Source organism: Dermacentor silvarum, chromosome 1, assembly GCF_013339745.2.
Source record: "Dermacentor silvarum isolate Dsil-2018 chromosome 1, BIME_Dsil_1.4, whole genome shotgun sequence".
NCBI classification, from domain to species: Eukaryota; Metazoa; Arthropoda; class Arachnida; order Ixodida; family Ixodidae; genus Dermacentor; species Dermacentor silvarum.
This window is the reverse complement of record NC_051154.1, coordinates 93,495,423-93,520,954: the sequence shown is the minus strand read 5'-3', so window position 1 is coordinate 93,520,954 and position 25,532 is coordinate 93,495,423. Positions and strand designations below refer to the sequence as shown.

At 42.2% G+C, this 25,532-nt stretch overlaps 2 protein-coding genes and 1 long non-coding RNA gene across 9 annotated transcripts in view; 2 read left to right on the top strand and 1 right to left on the bottom strand.

Moving 5' to 3' along the window:
• The window catches only part of LOC119432574 (RNA-binding protein 39-like), a 104,064-nt gene extending 96,507 nt beyond the window's left edge, over positions 1-7,557 (bottom strand). For 2 of the 3 annotated variants that reach the window (XM_037699745.2, XM_037699738.2), the window contains exons 1-3: positions 7,427-7,557; positions 2,404-2,459; positions 2-87 (exon numbers count right to left, since the gene is read on the bottom strand). In XM_037699745.2, coding sequence (XP_037555673.1) covers positions 2-87; positions 2,404-2,454 — 137 coding nt within the window. In that variant the 5' untranslated portion in view covers positions 2,455-2,459; positions 7,427-7,557. Of the gene's footprint in view, position 1; positions 88-2,403; positions 2,486-7,426 lie in introns of all 3 variants that reach the window. The other variant, XM_049671055.1, reaches the window with a different exon arrangement.
• Positions 7,558-11,807: 4,250 nt separating this feature from the next.
• On the top strand, positions 11,808-14,855 carry LOC119432552 (uncharacterized). Its single transcript, XR_007467997.1, has 3 exons — positions 11,808-11,925; positions 12,404-12,537; positions 14,617-14,855. It is a non-coding gene; the product is annotated as an uncharacterized LOC119432552 (long non-coding RNA).
• A 5,221-nt stretch (positions 14,856-20,076) lies between these two features.
• Positions 20,077-25,532, top strand: part of LOC119432526 (guanine nucleotide-binding protein G(s) subunit alpha) — a 145,886-nt gene continuing 140,430 nt past the window's right edge. For 2 of the 5 annotated variants that reach the window (XM_049671085.1, XM_049671083.1), the window contains exons 1-2: positions 20,077-20,506; positions 22,663-22,735. In XM_049671085.1, the coding sequence (XP_049527042.1) occupies positions 20,368-20,506; positions 22,663-22,735 (212 nt within the window). In that variant the 5' untranslated portion in view covers positions 20,077-20,367. The remainder of the gene's footprint in view (positions 20,507-22,662; positions 22,736-25,532) is intronic. The other 3 variants (XM_037699694.2, XM_037699709.2, XM_037699702.2) reach the window with 2 other exon arrangements.

Genomic DNA, 25,532 nt, shown 5'->3' with positions numbered 1-25,532 from the left:
CTGCCTGTTCTCCTTGTCAGCCGAGCCCTTAGCTCCTTCTCCAGATGAACTTGCTTGATGAAGGCTTCCTGCACCATTCACCTCCTCCTGTTGAGATTTTGTGAGCGCGGAGAGGATCAAAAAAGCAGCACCAAGACACCCGCCGTATCCGCCAGGCCAGAAGTCGAATGGTCAGGGCCGTTGATGTGTACGTTGTTCAACAGTGAAGGGGCAGGGATGAGGGCAAAAAAGGGGGGAAGAGCACAAAATGAGCAAGAACTATCTTACAAGGGGCAAAGAAAAGGAGCACCCCGCCACCAGTCTACAGCATGGAGACAATGCTTAGAAGCTGGTGGAGCTTTTCAGCTTCCTTTTCTGAACAGGCCACAAGTAGGCAAGCCCCTTTCTTACATGTAAAAAAAAAAAACAAAAAAAAAAACCTTTTTATGTATACTAAGGTAAGAAGGGAGGCTAAGGGATAAAATCAGCAAAGAATATCACAAGGCACAATCACCGACTGTAACCAACTTGCAGCGTCACCATTCAGCTCAGCCCTGCATCAGATGTTCAAGAATCACAAAATATAATGCAGTACCACCTTTAAAAATGAACGAAAATACAAAGACACTACAATTTCAATATTACCTGATACATCATCCTGGAATACCTGCAAAAGATGGAACCAAACACACTCATGCCATCCACACCCATTCATGCACATTCACCCCAAACACACACTCTGGATATTTTTAGCTACATGCAAATACTTCCTGTGTACCATGAGGCAAAATGCAATAGTCCTTGAGTGTGCATTATGTCAGCTTGCAAGTGCATTTAGGTAGTGTTATATTTTAATATTACTTCCCATTTTGTGTGCGACATGCAAGCGGATCACAATAAACCAAATGAACATTGCTATTACTAGTCCTTCCACTGAGTAAGGCTTATCTGATATGGACCTTCGATTCATGAATAATAAAGTATCTATGTAGCCTAAAAAGTAATTCTATTTTACAAATGTTGCTGTGCTGCACCATTACCTAAAACAAATGCACATTTATGATTTGTGCACATTTATGATTTAATGCTATGCAAAAAAGAAATCGGTGCGACGCTTGTGAAAGGAATGCATTTCAAACTTTTTAAACATCACAATAAAAGGTAAGGTTTGGTAATCAGTAAGGCTAGCATTTAACTTCCTTTGCTGCACACTTTCTCCAATACTTGTACTGCAACCTTCTCACTCTGACAATGGCTTCACTAGCTGCAGATTTGTACTTTTGTAAGGAAAACATCTGTCCACAGGATGACAGAATAACTTGCAGCACAAGGGAGCCAAGCCTGCAAGCTCTGCGCAAACACACACACAATCAGCCCACACACATACAAGCACATTTAGACAAAGACAGAGAGAGAGAGAGAGAATCATCTGTTCTTGGAATGACCTAGAGAGGGAGAGAAGAGAAAAAAAATGTCTCCAAAGGAGCAAAAGTCGCGATTGTCTTTGTTCACAAATGCTTTCGTTTTGTTTTGCGAGAAATCAGCCTCCAAGGAAAATGGCTTCGCTGAAGAGTTTCAAACGTGGGGGAGGGGCGGCAGCCATCTTTTCCCAGCCATCCCTGAGACAAGAGGAATGGTACACCATTTCAGAAGCGTGACCCTGGTCGACGTCGGCTGTGCAATAGACGCGCTAAAAGCCTCACACTGCCTGATAACAAGGAAATGATCCTTGCGTCAAATCATGACAAAATGTAGCATAGCAGAAGTTCACAGTGACTACGGACAAGGCTTGGGCCTGTCCAGACATGAACTGCACATTATGTTATATGCATAATGCTGACATTACTATCAGTATGAGTATTTTACATATGCATTTGCGTTAGCAAAAATATGCTAAGCACTCTTATTCTAAATTAGTTAAAATGTGCTCTTACATCAAAGTAAAGTAATAAAAATAATAAGAATAATCATAAAAATAAAATAAAAGAACAGGTCAAGTGATGATGCCCTTCAGAGGTTACTACCTTCTTGCAGTGTCCCAATGGTAGCTAGGGAAGAAGTGCTGGTGTCTAGTGTGGGGGGTCTATAAGACACAAAGCGGACACATTATGTAGAGGTGACGCCCCAGTGGCAGTTTCAAAAGCAAACATTCAGAATAATGCCTCGCTGACAAAGAATGTGCATCATACTAGGTAATTATGACAACACATGTTGGCATAAGCTAGCATCATGCTTTACAAGGACTAAAATTTGTAAGACTACTCTAATTGCAATGATTATCTGCCAGTTAACCTTAACTTGACAATATTAGAAACATGGTACCTGCACAAACTTAGAATCTAAAAGGCTTTAGCAACATTATCAGCGTTAAAAAATATGGCTGTTTCTGCTTTCCCAACACAAAAGCAACAGGAAGAAAATCACCTTTCGATAAGGTGCCTCCAGCAAGGCCTCCACGTCAAGGTCATCTGCCATGATACCTGTTGAACATATTTGAAAAAGAGACCTATTTTGATCACTAAGTCGCACAGAGTACATGCATGGGTACTATATTCACAAGAATATAGCATACACATTTTCTTCAGCGGAGTTTAAAAATATTTGCGATTGAAGCCTTGCACAGAATTGAAGCTGCATGAACAAACAAAACCAAAGCTAGACAACACAGTGTTGAGACTACTTCAGTGTCCAGTTCAAATTTATTGGCTTGAGAAGCATGAACTTTATCAAAAAGACAATGCTCCATAAATGACAAGCAACACACTGGTGTTTATTCCCACACATGCGCACCAAAAGCTTGGTGCATGTATGAGGGATAAGAGATGACATGCAGGTGGCAACGGCAGCTACCTGGTCACACAGGTCATGTACAGCTGTACCTTAGATAAAACTGTACACTCGTGCCTCAAACAAGATAAGCTAGGCAGCATCATTAAGGCACCAAGCATCACCCCAAAGGAAGTCTTTGCATGGTATCACACACAAGAAAGAAAACAATCAAAGATCACCATGTAATGAAAACTTCGTAACCCCTGTCAAACTGGAAATTAAGCCTCCCAATTCTGCAAACAGCATCTTGACTGAAGAAGCTATGAACACCAACGTAAACAGAAGATACACACCCTGATGATGAAAAAGAACTAGGTGGAGTCTGCTAGTTAGATGACTGCTAGTGAGATGACTGCTAGTTAGTACAGAATTCAATACAGTAGGCTCATGATGATGACCAGAGGAAGAACTAAAGCTGTGAGACAGCAAACATGAAAGCAATGATGACAATAAACAAACAGTGAGCGCAACTGAGGAAGCACGATTGAAGAGTACTGTCCTAAAGCTTCAGATTAATTTCAACCTGGGCTTTACATAAATACACAAGCTTTCTTGCTTTCTGCCACCATCAGAATGTGGCCACTGTAGCAGGCTGCCACAGCTACTGAGGCAACTGCACTTACAAGCATTGTTTATGTCTACATGCACTGGAATGTACTACAAATGACAGCAAATGAATACGGGGGTTTTACGTGCCAAAACCACAATATGATTATGAGGCATGCTGTAGTGGGGGATCCGGATTAATTTGGACCACCTGGGGTTCTTTACCATGCACCCAATACAATAGTTAAGCATTTCTGCATTTCGCCCCCATCGAAATGTGAATGACAGTAATGGCAAGTACAACTAAAGGGATGCACAGACACAATGAAAAGTGCTCCTTTTTGTGCACTGTCCTTGTTTGTGTTCACCATGCATCATTTATACCTTAACCAGCTCAGAACCAAGGGTTATATAAGCATTACATCCTACATGAGCCTTCACTCCAAGGCATCTAATTAAACTCCTCAAACAAATCCAATGACAAAATTCATGTGACAGCCACCATAAAAATCAAGCTTAAAGATTACTATGGCATGAGCATCAACCTGTGCTAGCTTGAGCACGCATCCACACACATGACACTGCACTTCAAGGCCCTTAATGCACATTCACAATATTGTGCATGGCACGTGCCACATGTTTACAACTTCAGCAAGCAATGCGCTCTTGAAGACCTAGTACAGTAGGAAATGGACATAGTGCCTTTGCAGTATACTTATCTTACAAGAATCTAAAATGTGGCTTATCTCCTGAGCTTATTCCTACTGCACATCCTCTTATCCAAAACATTATGTTAGTCTAGTATTCTCTTTGCTGCAATATGTTTACAAAAGCAATGGCAAAATGTGATAAAGGCACATAGGGTTGGTTGACTTACGGTCAATGAAGCATAGTGCATGAACACAAACCTATATATTAAAGGAATGAATAACTGACCAAACTGTGTCACCAGATTATGATGGAAATGAAAATATGCCTTATATCACTAAACTCAAATAGAATGCAGACCTGCCAACCTTTACAGTTAGAAATACTACAGTAGCAGCAAAAAAATACTGAAATTCGGCAAAATATACAAGACATTGTTTTATTACTCATGGTGTTGACTGCTTATTAAAAAAATTTAACTTTGTTCTGCAGGGGCACTGTGCAAAGGCACTTTGCATGGTCTGTGCTACAGACAAAAATAAATGCTTATTCATAAACATTCACATGGCGGCAGCTGAATATTCAGTTGCCCTCATACACTGATTCAATTGAGTAGGTGGTGCTGCTGTGGGTAAGTCCAGATACGCCAGCAGGTAAACAGTTTTAGAATAGGGGCCCCAAAGAAATAGCGTCGAAGCCACTGCACATCCGCGAGACGCAAACTCCATTTGGATTTTGCGTTGGGCATGCTATTTCACTGATTTAGCGGGAGCCCCAAAAGCTTTGTGTCAACAAACATGGCGGCACCCATCGAAGCAACGGCTCTAACCGAGCATCAAACTGGGCTCGATTCGTGGTAATGCATGAAATTCGTAGGCTAGGAGAAGAGACTGTGGTTATCGCTTTCCCTCAACTAACATGTGTAATGAAGATTGATTCGTTTTAGACGCCACTGATTCCAAATTCGATTGTCGATTTTATGGGTCGAAGGCCTAACGTGGATTAGCTCGGCTGGTGAAGGCACGTAAAGTTGTTTACTCAAAATTAAGCGCAACAAATCGCTTGCTGCTAATAGAATAACCTCTAAATTGTAAATAAACACAAAACCTCAAAATTACTCTTACCATAAAATGGTATAGGTTATTTTAATATTTATAATAGTTTTTCTTTAACACTGTAGTGGCGCTGCAAGCGGAAGTATTTGCAAACGCCAAAGCCCTATTCTAAAACTCTTCACTCCTGCATGCCCCAACGCTAACCCCGCAAAGCTCTTTGGGGCCCCTATTCTAAAACTCTCTAAAAAAAAAGATAAAAAAAACATGCTTGTAACTCGGCCGGGGACTGTTTCCTGTATTTTTTAAAGTACATGTTACCCTGAATGGGACGCAAATGAAAAAATTGAATCGTAAAGCAGCTCTAAAAATCGGGCATTTTACGACAAAATCATAAGTTGGCAGGTATGAGGATGTTCGTTTAAAGAAAAATTACAATTTTAAGCTGACACTAAGTTGTGCCGAACTGCATACCATGACACTCTACCATACTGGTACTATTGCTGCAGCCTCCTCATGTGATCACAAAATTGGAGTACTTAAGTTAGCTCTCCTAATGGTGACAAACTTAGTTTTAAAAACCATTTGTTATATCTTATATGCCTGTTAAGATGTAAAGAACGTTGACATTTATAAGCAGTGCTGAAGTCACGGCTACAAGTAGAATGGCAGAACACAGACATCCCTCAAAGCCTGGCATTGTGCTTACGCGCTTTTGCATGGCTTACAAGTTCACCAACATTCTGTGGTCTCCCTGTGAGATACAAAATGCTGCCAAACTGTGCTGTAAAGTATCTCCCTAACAGTTCTGAAAGCACATGAGGGTCACCTTGATCAAATAAATTATCAATTTCTCATGGCTTTTTTTGTGCTCTATTGTACAACTGCCATCACACTTGCTCATCACTTTTTTTGGCATGTGGTAACCACAGATGAAAAATTTGTTATGAGAAATTGTTCTACAGTATAAGTGCTGAAAGAAAGTGACCTTGGACGAAATATTTGCATTGCACAGACAAGAAAAAAAAAGTACCGTAAGCATTGGTTGTCAGTGCTTTTAAGGTAATTTTGCAGCATACCTTATTAACAGCCTGCAGACATTTCAACAATAAACTGTTAAACTGATGATTTAATATCTTGCATCTGTGCACAAAGAAAAGCACAGTTATGGTAGGAGTTAGTGCAGTGTCACAAATGTCGCGGGAAGCCACTGTCAATCACACACTGGAGGACACTACTGCAGATAAAAGTACAAAAGTAATTAGAAGCTCGACTAGTCTCAAAAAAGGGTGCAAGTTGCGCCAGTGCCCTTACACATCACGGAAAAAAAGAAAAAAAAAATGTCATTTCCAGGTTTTTCACGCACACAGTGTTTGGCCAATGTATAAATAGCACACTGCTATTAATAGTTCACTTGCAAGTAGTGCAGCAGTTGTTACTCTTTTATGTCCAGAATTTTACAGCCTTTGAGTTAAACTTGCCCAAAAGTGCACGTTGCTAAATATTAGGCCACCAAGTGCGAGAAAAGTTTAGGACCAAGTATTGTTGCAGTAACCTTACCAAGCAGTCATATAACTAAAGTAATTAAACATATTGTAGGTATCCCATTACAGTTCTTTCATTTTTTTACCTCAGTGTTCAATGAAGACTTATTCAACATACTACTTTCTTTTTCTTGCCTGTATGGATGCCTTCTTTATGTGATGGAGGTATGCGCAAAAAGCATTGTCAATAAAAATTGGCCACCACCACGAATTATGTTTGAACACGCGCTTTGGAAACTTATTAAGGAAGCATCCCGATTTGGAGGGGAAAGTCAGTTGATGGAACCAAACGTTTCACATACTATGACAAGCCATATGACATGAACGAGCACTATGCTGCTAGCAGTGATCAAGCGAATTTTGACACGTACCTATTACTTAACCGTAAAGCTTGGCTATTTAACTCTGCGGCTCATATCTGCAGCCCCACCGTCAAATGCACAAAGATATGCCAAGTTCATCACTTTTCCATGACAGTAATGAAATTAGCAAGTCCACTACACACAGGGTAATTCCATTACAAAATGGTCGACGCCGCACATGAGCAGTGCGACATAAAACAAACCCAAGTATTGCGTACTTCTTCGGGTAGTGACCGAGCAACAGTTTTACAAAGCTGTTGACTCTCTATGATTGCCTTCACAGTTCAAGTGGAAGCTAATTTCCTTGGTTTGTCAGTTCAAATGAACAAAAATTACCAGAACGCTTGGTACTAGCCACAGCAATCGAGTTTTCACGGCACTTCATAAATCCCGTCATGAGCTATCGATCTAATTATCTATACAGCACACAAGCAAACGGGTATTGAATGATGGTTTTCTTTCATACCTCCCACAAAAGATTGCTCTAGGAATATGGGCAGAATAGTAGTTAGGTGCAAAGCACGGCGTTCACTGCAGCTCAGAAACAACCAAACAAAATGGCGGCCGCCAGCGAAATCGACGGGGTCTCTTCTGTGGTGGAAGGGGACAAACTAACAAACCTCGACGACAACGACACCAACGACGAGCGACGAAAGCGAACTGTTAGAACTGCTTAAAACATGACCACACAACTTTGAAGTGCATCTGCTATCAAGTAAATAAAGCTTTTTAAATTTTCATACGAACATATATTGCTCAGTTTAGTTCATGTAAAAACGCAAGATAGATCGAAGCTCGCCTTTAGCATTTGACCTCTTTATCATGGTTCTTATTTTTAATCAGTGCTAGAAAATTGCAATTTAAAGTCTTATCTATTACCCCAGGCCAATATCCACGAGTCAGCCTCCTTCACGCCATATACTCCCCACCATGTGTTCGCACACTGTCGAATAAGGGAATGTCCGAACGTTCCAACCACACCATCGAGTACACTGGGAAGCTGTGCTAGATCGGACCCGCCGGACCAGCAGCAGCTGCTGTGGCGGGCCCGGGAAACAGCGAAAGCCGCAGGATCTGGAACTGAGATCCCCCCCCTCAAGGCGCAAGCAGGAAGACCAGCCGTCTTGCATTTTAATACTATATATTAGCATTCCTGCTTCCCCGGCCCACACTGACGTGCTGCTGCTGTCTGCTATCTAGCTCCTAGCTGAAATGTGCTTTAAAATAAAAAAAAGGAAATTATTAACATGACCAACATGATAATGAGAATGCGCGCGCTTCTAGTTTACAATGAAAATTAAGGCATTAATTAAAGCTGAAAAAGACGCCTAGTAGTGCGTAGTTCATTCGAGTCAGGCAAACCCTAATTTACAGTGCCAGCGAGACAAAACTCTTGATTTTATAATGACCAAGTGCAACCCACTCTGGGAGACCACGGCCAAGAATCGGGCGGTGCAAGGGTTAAATAAAAAAAAATTTGGGGAACGTGTGAGGTAGTGATATGCGTGCAAGCATTGTCGAGCGCTCACTTTTACACGCACTACGGCTGTTAGCGGATCAGCGTGAGAGGCGCTGTTTCGATGCTGTGATCGAGATAACGCAGCGGTGGTGGTTTCAATTATTGCCGTTTTTGACCAGCGGACACATCAAAAAGGTGGTGCTTACTTTTTTTATAGAAGTTGTTGCCTCGAAACATGGTGCCCACGTATACCTCTTCAATGCCTCTTCCTTCTCTTTGCGCGCGCCTCTTATTTGTGCGCGCGCTTCTTTCTGCGGGGAGGAATTAGCTGTGTGATTTAGTCCCATGATCATAATTAGCATGGGAAATGATGATGATAAAAATGTATTTATTGAAGGATGGCTCGCATTGTTCACAACTTACATACTAGCATGTGAAAATAAAAATAATACCGGCAAATGGAGGCCTTCGTTTGCCTCCGAGATTATCTCCTCAGGCCACGGGAAGTGAGAATTAAGGGGCAATGAGATCGACAGCAAAGTTGGGATCCGGGTTACAGTGTACTAGAATTCTAGTACACTGTATCCGGGTTGGTACGGGGGTTGGGGCAACGGCTCCTATAAAGTCTATTTAGGAGGCGTTGGTTGGGGGCATGGAGGAAGGAAAAAAACTCCATGGTTGGGGGCTCGCCGAGGCTAGACTCTCCGAGGCTTCCACGCGTGCCCCGGGCGTGGGATCGGCTGTCCAATCTTGTATGCGAGCTCTGCACCCCCTGAACGCACCGAAGAAAGGGGAGGCGCACGCAGAGAGAATAGGTGGCCCATTCTGGAATGTACCACAGAACACGTACTGTGAAGAATTGCACCCTCATAACAACACGCCCAAAATTCAGCTGTTCAGCTGCAACTTTGTTAAATTCTGGGGTTTTACGCGCTTTAATCTGATCAGGAGGCACGCCGTAGTGGGGGACTCCGGATTAATTTTGACCACCTGGGGTTTTTTAACGTGTCCCTAATGCACGGGCGTTTTATCATTTCGCCCCCATCGAAATGCGGCCGGGATTAGATCCCTGCGACCTCGTGCTTAGCGGCGCAACAACATAGCCACTATGCCATCGCGGCGGGTGCTGCGACTTTAGGACGGCGTCGCTCGTCCTCAGACAAACGCAACGCTCTAGCTGTGCGCGAAAGAAAAAAAGAAGACAAAAAAATGACAGTCACTTTAGCATACGCCAGAAAGAGGGTGAAGGCAAAAGCCTGCGCGCTCAAGAGGAGGAGGAGGAGGAGGAAAAACATTAATTAAGAGAAAAAAAAACAAAAAAAAAAAGCAGGCATCTTCCTGCTTGTGTTGGGAGGTGCCCTAGCTCAGTCCAGGGCTCCTGCGGCTCTTGCTGTCTCCCGGGCCCGCCGCACCAGTTGTTGCTGGTCACGAGGGTCCGAGCTAGTCAGCACGGCCTCCCACTGCTCGGGTGTGGGGTTGGGTATATGCGGTCCGGGCTACCTGTATATTGGGGCATGCCCATGTGGTGTGATATAGGGAAGCGTAGTCGTTACAAAGGGGGCATTTGTACGAGTGAATTTAATGAATGTCGCTCAAGAGACATTCATTAAATTACTTGACATTAATTCTCATTCGAATGCATTGTTACTGGTGCCTTAATTGACGTTGCTGTAATGAACTTCGCCCTAATTAACACCAAATATCGTGAGTTCGACTCCCACCAAAGGTCGTGGGTTCGAGTGCCTTAATTAAGTCAAAATATATAACTGTGATTTAAGCAACTTCACCTTAACACCAAAGGTCGTGGGTTCGACTCCCACATAAACTCGAGGGTTATAATTATTCTACTCCCACCGAAGGCCATTGGTTCAAGCGCCTGAATTCACTCTATCTTAAATTAACTTTGTCTTTCTTTTGGCATGAGGAGCGGCATAGGAGCCAGCTGTGGAAGCAGACGACGACGAACGCGCAGAGACGGCACGAGCGCGTCTCTGCGCGAGGCGACTGACGCGTCAATGAATGAAGAGAAAGCGGGTGTGGGTATTTTCTCAGAATCACTATCCTGGTCTTATGCAGTACGCCTTCCGGATTTCACACCCATATTTTTGGCTGAACTAGCAGCGATTATCTTAGCTCTGCGGAAACTTCCTTCAAATTACTCAACAGTGGTTATAGTGACTGATTCACTGTTATAGTATAATGTACATCGCTCACTTCATCTGCAGACACTACTGTAACCAATACATTTAAATTGTTAACCCCTCCTAAGTCTGGTACGATTGGTATGGGTTCCAGGCCATCGTGGTATATTCTTAAATGAAATGGCTGACACACTTGCGCGGATATCTCTTGATGGACCAGTTATATGTCTGTCATGCCTAGTTCGGCTTATATATGTCACTGCGGCTAGGTTTAGAAAATTTTCCCTATTACAAGATTCTACAAAACTAAAAATCCAAATGTCGGAATTTAATCATTTGTCCTTTTCGTGGGACAATAAATGGTGCCCCACACGTAAATTAGAGATCTCCATAACAAAATTACGCTGCCGAATCCCACCATTAAATTTTTACCTACACAGGCCCGGTCTGGTACCGTCCCCTCTGTGCCCTACCTGTCAGGAACCCGAAAACATTGACCACTTTCTATTATTTTGTCATCGCTTTAGGAATCAGAGGAAGAATTCGAATTTTCATTCCGTAAATTGGGTATTTCTCTAACTACTCAAAGTATCCTCTCCTTCGGGGCTTCGATCAATAGGCTTTAGCCACAGGAACATCTGCGTGGCCCTCTGTGACTATATCTGTGACACAAAAAGACTACCCAGTTAATTCTCGAAATAAATAATTGGATAACTCATTAAATCGCTAATTGTTGTTTCGAAATTATTCTAATACCACCATTTTTTTGCTGTTTTTATACAATTACATTGATTTTAATTCTGTCTCTGCTCTGTAAATCTCATTCCAAATTATCATAAACACTTTACTTCACCCTGATTTACTTTTTCGTCTAGTTTTTTTTTTTTAATTTTTTTTTCCATCTGCCCCTTCTGTTTAACCTTTTACCGCCGGCTTCTTGGCCAATCCCCTGTAGTGGGTAAGCGCCACGGATGAGGATCAAGCAAGCAAGCAAGCAAACATAACTTTCTGTACCGCCCGCAGCGTTTTCAAGGCCACCGTCTGAAAAGACATTAAAAACACACACACACACACACGCACGCACGCACGCACGCACGCACGCACACACGCACACACACACACACACACACACACACACACACACACACACACACACCGTCAAGCGCATCAGGCCACACGAGGAGCCGGAAACAGTCGGTGACGAAACGTCCGGTGAATTTTTTTTTGTAAATGGCCAAACCCAAACGGCCACCGTCGGCTCTTATTTCCCGGCTGAAGTGACTTGCTTTTCGGTGTCGTTTTGTGATGCAATTTCGTGCGAGGTGTTGTTTGAGTGCCGTATCTTGCAGCTGTGCCTGTGTTTGTGTAAGACATTCTTTGCTTTATATCTAGTGATCACTTCCAGTTAAAATTTTTGATCCGGTACTGCTATCGTGAGCATCGTTACTTCAATATCAGGCATGATTTTCCACGTGTATCTTTTTGTAAACAGAACTTACTCATGCTGCGAGGAATGTCAGTTCTGTGCAAGTGTACGTTGCTAATGTTATATGTCTCAGGATGTTTTTTGCGTTCCCTGGATCAATTGCAACGTAGAGATTAACCGTTGGGTTTCTGCTAAGAGTTTCTGCTGCTCTTAATTGATTGAGGTACCGCTCATTTCCTCTTTCCATCATGTTAGGGACAGTAGTAAACAAACGGCTTTACGAACCCTAGCCTTGTGACGTAAACACCGTGGTTTTTAACACAGAGATATCCCGACAAACCTGCATGTTGAGGCGTACTTGATGACAGACGTGTGATGTGCAGTGTGCAACACTTTTTATTTACGGTGCCGTTTCAGATCGGAAGGCATATCGAGAGATTTGCGGGAGTCGTCGCTGCGTTCTATTTGCCTGGCATCAAGAGTCTGCCTGGCATCAAGAGTCGTGAACCAGTCCCGTAGACTTCGAGTAGGTTCAATTTTTGAGATAAAAGGTAAGTCCTTCGGTAGTTAGCTTACTTAAAGATCGGCATTTAGTTTACTTGAAGATATAAGTGCAACGATACCATTTAAATATGTAAAATTATCCTTGCTAGCTAAATGTGATTGCGGAAAAGAACAGACCTTAGTCTTTTCATACTACCCGCCGCGGTGGCTCAGTTAGCTAAGGCGTTGCGCTGCTGAGCACAAGGACGCGGGATCGAATCCCGGCCGCGGCGGCCGCATTTCGATGGAGGAGAAATGCAAAAACGCCCGTGTGCTTGCGTTGTAGTGCACGTTAAAGAACCCCAGGTGGTCAAAATTAATCCGGAGCCCTCCACTATGGTGTGCCTCAGAATCAGAACTGGGGCGGTATTCTGTGGCACCTTCCTGCACGTCAAGCAGCAGCGAATGAACGGCCGCCGAAATGGACAGTCCACTAGGTAGACTCTTGCAGAATACCGCCCCTGGTTTTGGCATGTAAAACCCCAGAAAGAAAAGAGAATAAGAGTACGAAGTGGAGCTGAAACTAAATATTCAGTTTCGAAGTCAAAGAGGAAAAGAAGAGTGACATGCCACCATGAAAACAGATGTAAGAACCAAGAACAATAGATGTCGAAATAATAGCTATCGTGTAGTGCTTATGCTAAATTGGAAGCGAGCAATCGGAAAGAATCTTGTGGTCACTCTGCCTCAAGAAATGTTGCCATGTATAATATAATACCCCAGTCACACGGTGAACTTTGGATTGTGATCGAGCCCGACCGGGATCGAGTTTCTCGATCGCTATTGATTCCAATCCCGATCAAGCTAGTGTACCTTGTGACTATAACATTGCCTAGAAAGTGCTATGTCGGGCATCATGTATAAATAATGGTACCTAATGTTAAATAGAATTTATGGAACACTGCCACCCATTTTCAGTATAGCTCAGATGCTAATTTTGCCTATACTATTTTAGCTCTGTGTGTGTTACATGGCAGATCAAAATTTTCAAGCAAGGACTGCACTCGTAGAAACTCATTGTTTCTGTTTGATGAATGCCGTTTTATTGGCAAAATTTAGATGGGGGTACTGAGTTTGTCAGCGGCTTGTACCTAGATAGCCTCTGTTTTCAGTTGTTTTGTTATGTCAGTCTTGTTTGTATATAGGTTATTCAGATGCCTTTGAAACCTGCACAAAATGATAATTTTTAAACTATGAGTCTTAGCTGAATAAGGCTGTTAAGAGCTGGTAAACTGAAAAGCTGGTGGTGATGCATGGGGGGACCAGACAACACTACTACTATTGCGATTTTGCTTTGCATGGCATGAGTTCTGTACTGTACCACGTCTTATACAGGTGTCACTTGGCCACTTTTGATTGTGATCGAGCCCGATTTGGTTCGAAATTCTCGGTCACGATTGGCTCCCTTCTGCAGATTGAGCAAAGAAGCCAGAATCGTGAGTGCATTTGATCCAGATCAGGCTCGATTGCGATCAGAAGTGCACCGTGTGGCACCTGTATTAGACCACATAGTGACAGTGCTTGTTGCTTCTGTGTCTTTTTCTGAAGGATATACAATAAGTACTGCATAAAGGTTATTATCTTTGTTTAATGCAGCTGCCAACATTTGAAGTTGCGTGGTGTCAGCATTGCTACTTTTTTGCCATGGTAGCAGAAACGGTGAGGAAAAAGTATAAAAAGTAAAGAACAATTATTATTTTTCCCTCACCACTGTGACATTCCTCACGGTCTAATGTGCTTCTTTGGGGCATAAAACACCATTGGTTATGAAGTGTTTCCTTTCTTATTAGTAATTAGATATAGTGTGGCAAATTTTTTATTAACTTTTTGTGAATAGAATTTGGCTTCAATTGCCCTAAGGAGAAGCTTCCATTTTTATCCATTTTTTAATGCTCACTATTGTTGATTGGCTGGCACATAAAATATTCGTTTTCAGCTTGACTCTGCAAATTGCACTATGAAGCCCATATAGGGTCATGCTTTTGAATTTGCATTATTCAGGTGCTTCTATTTTTCTCACTGTAGCAAACTATTGATAAGGCAATGCATTTGTGTCTCACAATGCGCTTGATGTGTTTCCCACCCAGAGGTTTTTCTGCCAGAAGCACACATCTCGGCCTAGGCAGGCAGTGCCGAAGGGCCGCATGCAATGTAAGAGAGACCCCGAGTGGTGGGAAGCATTGATGGCACCACGCAAGCAAACTAGTGGCAACAGCAGTGACAGCAGCAGCAGCATGGGTCGAGGCAAGCGTTCAGCACTTCTGGACAAGGACAGCGAGGAGTACCGCATCCATCGGGCACGTAATAACCTGGCTGTCAAAAAGTCTCGTACCAAGTCCAAGCAGCGTGCTCAGGAGACGCAGCAAAAGGTTGCTCAACTGAGAGCCGAGAATGAAGCACTTGTAGCCAAAATCAAGATCCTCAACAAGGAGCTAAGCTTTCTAAAGGACCTTTTCTTGGCTCATGCTGGCGCCACAGGTGGTAGTCGTGGTGGTAACTGTACAGGCCTCGAAGGTGTTGACCTAAGCTTCCTTAATGAGGATGACAACTCGGAAAGCAAAGGAATTGTCTCCAAGAATGTGGGCTCCTAGTGCCATGTGCCAGCAGCCCCTTGTCATCCCACTGCTTGTTTGTCACAGTGGTATTCTCTGTAGCTTGGCGTAAGGTTATTTCAACTTCAGTCCGAGTGTTTCGGCCAAGTTGTATGCTTCATGTTACACACATGCTGTTCTGTGCAGTAATGCCATCTTATGTAGGGACTCTGGTTACTGCAGTGAGCACTTGGGTTAAATGGGGTGTTGGTATTTTTCGTGCTTGTGCCCTTCAGTAGTAGTGTTTGTCATTCTTTCATTGCCTGCATTCTTTGAAAAAGTGAAATGCAAAAATGCCTGTGTACCATGCATTCGGTGCACATTAAAGAACCCCAGATGGTCAAAATTAATCCGGAGTCCCTCAATATGGCATGCCTCATAATCAAATGGTGGTTTTGGCATGTAAAACTCCAGAACTTAATTTAACATTTTCTTTTCTCATTGGAGAAAGAAATGCCTAAGAACCAGCTGCTGATACCATCTTTTATGCACATTTTGTGCACATTAAAGAATCCCAGGTGGTTTAAATTAACCTAGAGCCTTCCACTACGGTGTTCCTCATAACCCATTGTGCAGTTTCGGGACATTAATTAAACTCGCCAATTTACTTTTAATTTTTTTTATTCTTTGAGTTTCTGATGATAAAAATTTGTAGTGGTTAATGAATTTTTAACATGTTGTGTTTACCGCTTGATAAATATCCTTCTGGGATTTGTCTTTAGAAATGTTTTCCTATTCTTACAAGAAGGCTGTCTCGCAGTGTTTGCAGATGTAGTGCAATGTAACAATACATAATTCTATTTCCTGCACTGAACAAGCACGTAATCGACATGTGATTTTAGCTGACCTTGTTCTTGTACAAGTTTTATGAAAAGTGAAAAATTTTGAAGTGGTTTACCATGTACCAACGATTTTCTTTTTTCATGTATGTATATCTTTTGGCCTGTATAAAGGTATGGATTCACTTGCTGGCAAAAGAATAGCTTCTGCTGTGCAATAATGTATATTCTGCTGAAGTTTTGCAAGTGCTAAGTAGTCTGTGGTTTCAATGTTGCTGCACTTGTTCTGTATAATATGTGTTCTAAGATTTGTAAAGAAAGGCATTTTATTGCGATAGCAATTATATGGACACTACTGGCACATTTCGGCCGTCGCCGTGAGGTTTTTTATAAAGTCCACGGGTGATAAAATTGTTGCCGCGCGCCCTATGCTGTATGTGCGAGTGAAAGCGTGCGAGGATGAGTCGGCGATTGCGGCTCATCACGGGCGGGAAGCAGGAAGGAAGCACGCAGTCTTCCAGTCGCGCGCAACGCTGCGGGGGGAGGGCAAGGAAGGGGGGGGGGGGCGTGTTCTATGCCGCGTGCGCCGTGTGGCTGTATCTTGAAAGCCATCTGCGGTGGGGGCAGAGTCCGCCCTGCTCTTTGTTTTCGTGGCTTAGTTCGCGTTGATGCGAGTGGTGGAACGAAGGTCAATTTACTCGCTGCTGCTTCCGCACTTACTCACTACGGCGTTATGACAGCGAGTTTCTGCGGCCATTGAGTGAGATGCATTCATGTTTGCTTGTACGTGCGTGACACCATGCTTGTTATTTTAGTTAGTGTGCTTATGTTTACAAGTTTATACGGCCGATAAAACTACTATTTTTACTTCGTATAGCTGTCCACTAATTTGCTATCGCAATCGATGCCTCGCCTTTTTGGCGAAACTCCGACGTTTTTATATGTTGTAGTGACTTTTGATGGGAAAGTCACTTTCTCTTAGAACTTTTCTGAATATTATCTTTGAATTCAATGTGTTCATTCTTTTAGTGAAGTGCTATAGATTAACAGATTTTGAACATTTCATTTTTTAAATGGCACAAGCTTTAAGGCCAGGCTGCACGTACGCTTGCTAATGCGTGCAAGCTTGCGTCCGCACATCCACACACGCGTAGACAGCGTGGCACAGCTTGTACGCGTCAAAGCACAGCACGATCCAGGATCAACTCCTCTCTGATATCCCACGCTCAGACTGCCTTGTGTTGGCACCCATGGCATGGTACAATCAAGTATTTATGCCATGCAAGAAAGTGTTTTTTTTTCTCCTTTTTGCCCTGATCTAACAGCTGTAAAAATAAACAGTTACGCTTAAATATATTCAAGCATTTTGAAGCACTGTCAATAACAAAGTACGGAAATAGCATCTGCCGAGGCGTCCATGAGTGAACCCAGTGAGTACACGCTGTCTTGTGTCCCTTGTAGATGTGAACCGCCAATCCTTGCGAGGCGCGGCAGGCGCAAGGCGCTCAGACGTGAACTTGCTCGCATTCGCAAGCATACGTGTGGCCTGGGCTTTAGTAGAACGACCTACATAGTGGCCTAGTTTTCACTGCTTAGTTAATCAGCCTGCCCAGAACACATGTATACAGCTTGCAAAGATATTCTCAGAGACAGCTGAACCTTTTTGTCAGTTTTGTTTTCTGCATTCCTTGAACCTCCACTTTAGTTCAAAAGTTTCTTGTCGCCAAGTTATTGTGATTTCAGTAGGGGTGTGCAAATATTCAAAATTTTGAGTAAAAATAAAATAGTCCTTGCTATTCGATTTGTATTTAATTCAAGAATTCATAATTCAGAAGTGTCAAACATTTGTTCTGTTCTAATACTATAATAGACAACAAAAGTTTTTGCAGTCTACAGGGAGAAATAATGATGCAAGTTGAGAATTTTCTGATTGATTCTGCTTCAGGAAAGAGAACCTCATCTGTTGTGCAGACACACCATTTCCTGAGCAACTGCATTTGCACTTGTGCACAATAGGTTCCGGTTGTTAAACAAGCATGTCTCGGCTTGGGCAGCCTGTAAGTTTGCCGTCTTGATTTAGGCAAAACAATTTATCATTTGGCCAGTCTCCCCATGTTTGGATTCCCTTAGAACGATGTCCGGTGCCGTATTATTACCTTTAGCTCCTTCATTGAGCATCACACTGTACTACGTGCATGTGGTGACTTGCTATTTTTTTTGTTTCAATACTGTCATTGTCATGGTGCACCAGATACAACCACCTTTCCTTTGTTTTTAGCTTACAAAGCTTCTCAGTCGAGCCGAAATCTAGTTGATGACAGCATTAGCTGTATGAAATAACGTAAATAAGCATTTTGTCGCCAAATAGACTCCACGAAACCAAAACCTTTATAATTATGCCACTTTGTTTAGAAATTGGAAATATTCAATATTCTAATGGTGGGTGTTTCTCGATTCGATTATAAAATTTCGCTATTCGAACACCCCTAGTTTTCAGAAATGCAAGGACCACACAATTGGTGTTCCTACAGCATCATTCATAAGTGAAGTGCACTGGATATTAAATATTTCTATATATGCCCATTTTTATACAAGCTATGCAAGGATTTTGTATCTTCTGGGGCATATTATGTTGACTATTGTTGCTTAGAAGCTATTGTTACATTATTGTTTTGGCACCGTTTTCATTTTCTGCACATGATTCATATGCAGAAATTAAAAAAAATTTTTTGTTACCCTTTATGAATGTCATTCTGGAGTTGGGTGCTCCTAATATCAGAACTGTATACTCTTATTAGCATGGTATAAACAATTTACTTGCATCTATGCACAGTGTTATGTGATTGCAAGTTGCTTGTAAGTTAACATGCTATGAAACTTCAAGTAGCTATTTTGATGGTGCAATTGTACACTGGTCTACCTCTTCATAGGTCGATCTTGTTTTTCTCGGAACTTCAACACAGGTAGCATAATTTATACTGCACCAAGTTTTTTTTTTTTTTAGAACATGGAATGATGCAGCAAAACATTCTGCATGTCTTTTTTTTTTTGCTTCCCATGTATGAACATTCCAAAAAAAAAAAAAAAAATGTTTTGGCAGATACAACTGCTAGGAATTTACTCCTTGTAGTGCAAGATGTGGTTCATTGTTATTTTATGTGTAGGGCTGAAACACTTGGACCTTGTAGAATTTACATATGTGGAATTGAGCAAGTTTCTATTTTGTTGTGTGTCGCGTCCTTGTGACATTCTCTATGTTATTGCCGCTGGCAGGCTGAATCTGAGCAGGGTTACATCTTATTCATTCAATGTTCTGCTGTATTTATTTCCTGCAATATGAATATTGTCAGTCATTTGGAGCTTGTACTCAAAGTGTAACATACATTTTTACTTGTATTAGCTGCTAAAGTACCGAGAAATGTGTTTACTGACTTGCCTGAAAGTTTTACCAGTGTGACCGTTTTGGAAATATGTGTCATACTGGCGAAATTCATATTCAGAAGAAATTAAAAGTCCATAAAACTTGAAGTTGGTCGATGTTTTCAGACTTCAGTGCTGGCATCTCATTTACGACGACAATATCACACTTTAATATTTGTAGTTACACCTTGGTTGTCAGTGGGTCTACTGGCTACTGGCTTCATTTTTTCGTTACAGCTGCTACGAGCAGGACGTGTTATAAAACAGCAGTACTAGACCTTCCTTGCTTTCGGCCCAAATCGCAACACCAATGTGCCCGTGGCTCATAAAAAAAAAAGAAAAAAAAAAACGAAAAAAAAAAAAAAACGGAGTTGGCGAGTTTTACCGTCTTTGCAAAGTGTCACAGTTTTAAAAATGTGACATTCTTTTTTTCGTTTTTTTTTTCGTATTACTTTTTTCCTTTGTTCAATTTCATTCTAAGATCCTAAACCGAGGGTGAAAATAAAAACGAAGGACCTAGTGTGCCCTTTCTATTTTGTGTAGTTCACCTGCCAGAGAATGCTTGATGCCGCTGTTCGTGTCAACGGGGACCACACAGCGTGCGCCGCAATGTGGATGTATGTATACAGGAGAAATGCCACGTTTCGGGGTTATTTTTTGCTGCACGCACGGCGTCGCTTTGCGTGCGGTGAGGGGGCGGGGGGGGGGGGAGGGGGGGTTGCAGCCGGTGCGGCATGCGCTCTCGTTTCTGACGCTCCGGAGCGGCCCATTTGCGCCCGCCCATGGTGGGCTGCCAGTTTTACCCACAATGCTCCGCGCGCGGTAGTCCCCCACCCATCCTCCGCAAGCCACTTCCTCGGTGGATAACACCCATGCCTGTTTCGGAAGATGGACAGCAGGTTTGTCGGTGGTGACTAAACGGACCCGGCCCAATGGATAGTTTCTCGGAGATGTACCTGGAATAACTCTACTGCAGTGGTTTGCTTCCTCTTGTGCGGTAATCTTTGGAACCAACGGCGGAGTGCAAGACGTTGTTAGGCCTAATGTCATGGGCTGTTTTGGAGGCTCGAGCTCAAAAAGCGACGCCGAAGAGGATAAACGCCGGAAGGAAGCCAATAAGAAAATCGAGAAACAGATTCAAAAGGACAAACAGATTTATAGAGCAACACACCGGCTGTTATTACTAGGTTGGTATGCTCTCTTGAACCGTTACGTTAGTGAAAATCGTTTGATGGTTGTGGCGAAAAGAAAAAAAAAAAAAAAAAAAAAAAAAAAAAAAAAAAAACGTTTTTCGGGTATCACCGCCGGCACGGGTGCTCTCCGGCGACTGCCTTAACCGGGGTTTCAGATGTTGAGAAGCACACTTTCAAGCTTGAGAAACTTCACCGCATTGTCGCCACACTGCTGCTGTTGTGTGTACAGTGTCTGGCGGCTTCGTCCCATATTTTTGCTCATGCAAGGGAAATTGGACGGGCTACCTGTACCTTGTAGAGGCGAATGTGATATCGGACTCGAGTTCTCCGATTTGGCTAGGCCTAACCTAAAGTGTTGATGTCTTTGTGCGCCCGCATTGTTTCATTTCTTTTTCATTACAAAAGCATGCTACATAATCGGCCGAACCTTGCTACCCTCTTCTCACGACTCCTGCGTGTGCACCGGCCATACGGGTCAAGATATCCGTATGAGGTATCCCCCTATTGAGACGACCGACTTTTTTGCGATTGAATACATGGAGAAATAAAAAAAGTAAAGCGCGGTTGATGAATTGTTCGTTAGTGTTCCAATGCAACTAGCGTTTATCCGAAACTAAGTGTGAGAGTGAAAACAAAGCACCAGATGGAAGCGTTACGGGGTGATCGAAGCCGATCATAGCACTCACCGATATTGCAGTTGGGTGACATGCCCAAGTGCTAGAACTTTTGCTGTACCGGGTTTGAAGTGATTTGCTAATCTGTTATATCTGTATAGCTGATTGCTTTGGGCTTGATCTTTACCAGGATGTCTTGTTAATGAAGTGAGCTCGATCTAAAACCGTACCAACAGTTTTCGAGCCTGAATGTTGGCAAATGTAACATATAATATTTGAAGCTTTCAGTTTCTCTTGCACCTATTGTTTTTGTCTGGGTCTTGCAAGCAACAATTTTTCACTTTTTAGGCGTCTGTGCATGAAAACGTTACTACGGTTGCCTTGTGGGATTTGATGTTAGTGTCACTCTTAGTATTTCTTTTAATCATTTTCTGCATTACTTTATGCTTATTTGGTGCCATTGGGGCACAAAGGTGGAGCGTTTAGCTTTAATTTTCGCATATGGTTATAACAACAAAGCATCAACATGTTTTTGTAGTACTTTTTCTATTTTTAGGCAACTTTCTCCAGTTTATTTGACCAGTTAAGAGCGTTAGTATTCCTGTGGGAAGGTAGCTCAATAGTATGTTGGGTAATATTTAGGTTCATGGCAAACCTCCTCCTCCAAGTACACTTTGGGCCGCGGCACGTGAATCTACAATAATGTATATATAGTTGAACACGCAATGTTTTGATAAACTTGAGTTGCTAGAAGCGCTCCCCTTTATTTGTGTGCTTTACTCTGTCCTCGTCTTAGAAGCGCCACCCACCTACAGTATGAAATTCCAGCTCGCCCAAGAAGCATCACTCATCACTTTCTTGCAGCAGTTGCTGTGGCTTTTAATGTTATGTTTGAGACAAGATGCGTTTAAACTTGACAAGTGTTTCTTTCGGTGGCAGCAAGTCAGGCTTGTTTTAATTTATTTTTGTCGTGCAGATGTAGTACCTAAAGTATTCATTGCAATTTTTATGCTCATTAATTGAAGGCAACCTTGTGAATGCTTCCACTAGGCAAGTGAGTGTAAGAAGAGCTTTGTGTGAATCTTGTAGGTGGCTGGTTTGATGGTTCCCTTGACAGATGGCATCGCAACAATTCTCTTCAGTGTTCTCTACCATGCGTGGCTAAGCAAACAGGAGACTCCCTTGGGGGGCTTTATGTTGCCTCGTCCCGTGTACGGTTGTCAGGCGAAGTGGTAGTGGCTGCTGGAAGAGAGGACCCATTGTGTTACTGTTCTTGAGTTTTTTGAAATGTTGCATTTTTTATTAACTGATGTACTTCAAATAGTGTGGTTTCTCACAAAAATGCAGTGCATTTTGCTTGGGCCATTTTAGTGTTTGTTAAACAGCTGCTTGTTCTGATTGAGAGTCTGGTCTCGGCATCAGCTGTGCCATTAAGGTTAACATTAAAATTGTGTTCTCTTGTGAGCTTTGTTTTGTAGTTATTAAGTGCTGTTGTCTGTAAACTGACAGGTGTACTGCTTCCGTTCTTTCTTGCAGGTGCCGGTGAATCTGGAAAGAGTACAATAGTGAAACAGATGAGAATACTCCATGTGAATGGTTTTAGTGAGGAGTAAGCTCCGTTTTCTTTATATCTGTCATTTTTGGTTATGTGCGCGAAGCCATCGCGCTCTGATGTGGTCCATTTTAAAAACCACAAATTGCATGACACTGCTTGTTGAAGGCAGCAGAAAAAATGATAATGCTACACTCTCCTGGGGACATTGATGCAATAAACATAGCAAAGTGCTAAGGTGCTTTGGTGTACTGCTAGTCGGAACTCTAATTTTTTATTTTAATGCTCTCGGAACAGCGCTTCAATTTTGATGTGCAATTTATAAGACTTTACGCTGTTACCTCCATTCAGGAAAAGTAGTGTACAGAACTAGCAATGTTTTCTCCTCGCACCAAAATATTAGTTTATTATTGTAAATTCTTTCAGCTGCTTTGTATTCATGATTATGAACTCGTCGTACTATTCTGAAAAATTAACAAGCTTTTGTGCTGTGGAAAGTTCACCTTTTGTAACGGGAAGATATTTGTTTTTACAAGGTAACTCGTATTTTGAGAGAAAATCTTGGTTTTGTGCACCGAGTTTTTCACTTGGGGAAGGTATCATGAGTGCACAGTACGGCATTAGCATTTCTGTAGCTTTCAAGCGTAATTTTATCTGCTAGGTTTAATGGTACATAAAATTGAAGTGATGGCTCTCTCCAATATTTCATTCTTGTTCAGTTCTGTTAAAGGAATTCATTCCATGAGAGAGTTCTAGTCTCTTGTGCTGGAATGACTTCCTTTGTTAGGAATTTTTAAAACTCCACTTGTTAATATCACCAACAATTCTTGCCTTTTTGTGCAAGGTGTAAATTGCTTTGGCTTTTCAGCATTACTTTGGAAATTGGGTTTCATAATTCACTGGTTGTCAAACCTCTGTTTCCCCTTGATGCTGTGATGCTGTACTGTTATTAGTTTATTTTACTGTGAATATCAGTTTTTAGCTTTGAAATGGGTGATAGAGCTTGTTCTTCTGTCACGTTTTGTTTCAGGGATGACACAATGTAGTTAAAAAAAAATAAAGATATCGAAGCAGGTATACTTGGGATTGAACCAACCATTATGAAATTTCATGAGGAGCATTCTAACCACTATGCCGCAGCTACTGTGTGCAAGCGAACACATCATTGCATTGGGTGCTGACCAATACCAACGGTTTTCTGTTGAATTCAGTGTAGGTAGCGAATGAAAAGTGGACAAAGGAGAGACAGGGAGATGTATAGCACTGTGTCTGACCTTGTCTCTCCTTTGTCCTTGTTTTTCATACATTTATTACACTGAATCACGCATTACCAGCTTGCCAAAACTGCTACACTCGCAGTTTTCTTTCGAGCTAATCATGTGCACAGTACCACAATAGTTTTTTGAGACATGATGCCTGCAACATTACTGCATGTGCTACTATGAGGTTCGCGAGTTCGTGAAGTAAACAAGTTATCCTGTAAGCACGGGAAGCTTTTGTGAAGTCCTACTGGGAGGACAGTGTTGGTCCTGCATAGAAAACAAATCCGGCAAAAGGTCAGGCATATGCTTGAACTGGTGGACAGTCGAAACACATGACTGAGTTAGCGTGATATACCAACCACTTAATTCTGTCATTTTATTGCACCGCTCTTTACTATTTCATTCGGGAAAAATGATTGCACTTCACTGGACACTGTAAATGGAAAAATAGTGTCGGTGTGCTGTCCCAATCTGATGGGAATTCACTTGAAAATTTTCTCACAATGGCAGGGATGTAAATTCTCGTGAAAAATGCTGCATGCGATAAAGCCCCTTCCACCACCCCTCTCCCCCGCCCCCCTGCAATCTTCCCCTCCAAAAAAAAAAAAAAAATGTGGAGGGGGGGAGCTTCTTTAGATCTAAAGGCACACTCGTCAAAGGCAAAGGCCAATGAGGGTACTGATGTGGGCTTGAAGGTTCATCTTGTCAAATGGGAGGTGTAGCATTAAAATGGCACAAGGACATAAGAAGTCACACAACCATGCACAATGCCACATTCGACAGTCCAGTTCAAGAGTTATTGAAAGGAGGGCTGCTGGTGTGTTGGATGTGTCTTCTGATGTCCTTCTCATATGCCATCTCATGACCCACTGGGAGTCGGTAAACAAATTACTCTGCGCCTCGTAACTGCCGTTCAGTGTAATTAGAAAAGTAATACAGACAGCCTGCGATTTTACATCTTATGTAATACATTTAATGCAGTGTGTGACACACTGTCAAATAAATTAAGAAAACTGCTTTAACCCAATGGAACACTTGCTGTTTGAAATGCATTGTATTATTGTGAAACTTGTTCATGGAACTGTTGAGTCAAAAGGAAATAACTGTTCATTTATGTGCTTGCACAAACATGCTGATTCTTGAGAAATAAGTTGAGCTCTGCACTCAGCATTTGCTGTTTTCTGGGTAGTACTGTCTAAGTTGGGTTACACAATCATATTCAAATGCATCCAAGAATCTGTGGAGGGGTAACAGTTATTAAATAAATTAGTGTAATAAGGGATGTTTAATGCCAAGGATGTTGGTTCAGGTGCAACCTGAGGTGTGCTGTTTTTCTTTTTAACTTCAAATTTCTTTTTAGTTATCCCAGGTATACTTCATTAAAACTTGGGTAGCATTCCTCTACTAATGAAATATGAACTTGAACTTTATTTTGTATCTATACAACATACAGAAGACGGGCACAGACAAAAAGCCATAAAATTGGCTTGACCATGTCTGTGTCCCTTATTGGTTTCTTTGGCAACACGTAGCAATGCGTGCATAAATACAAGACATGAACACATGTATTGGAAAAATGATACAAGTAAATG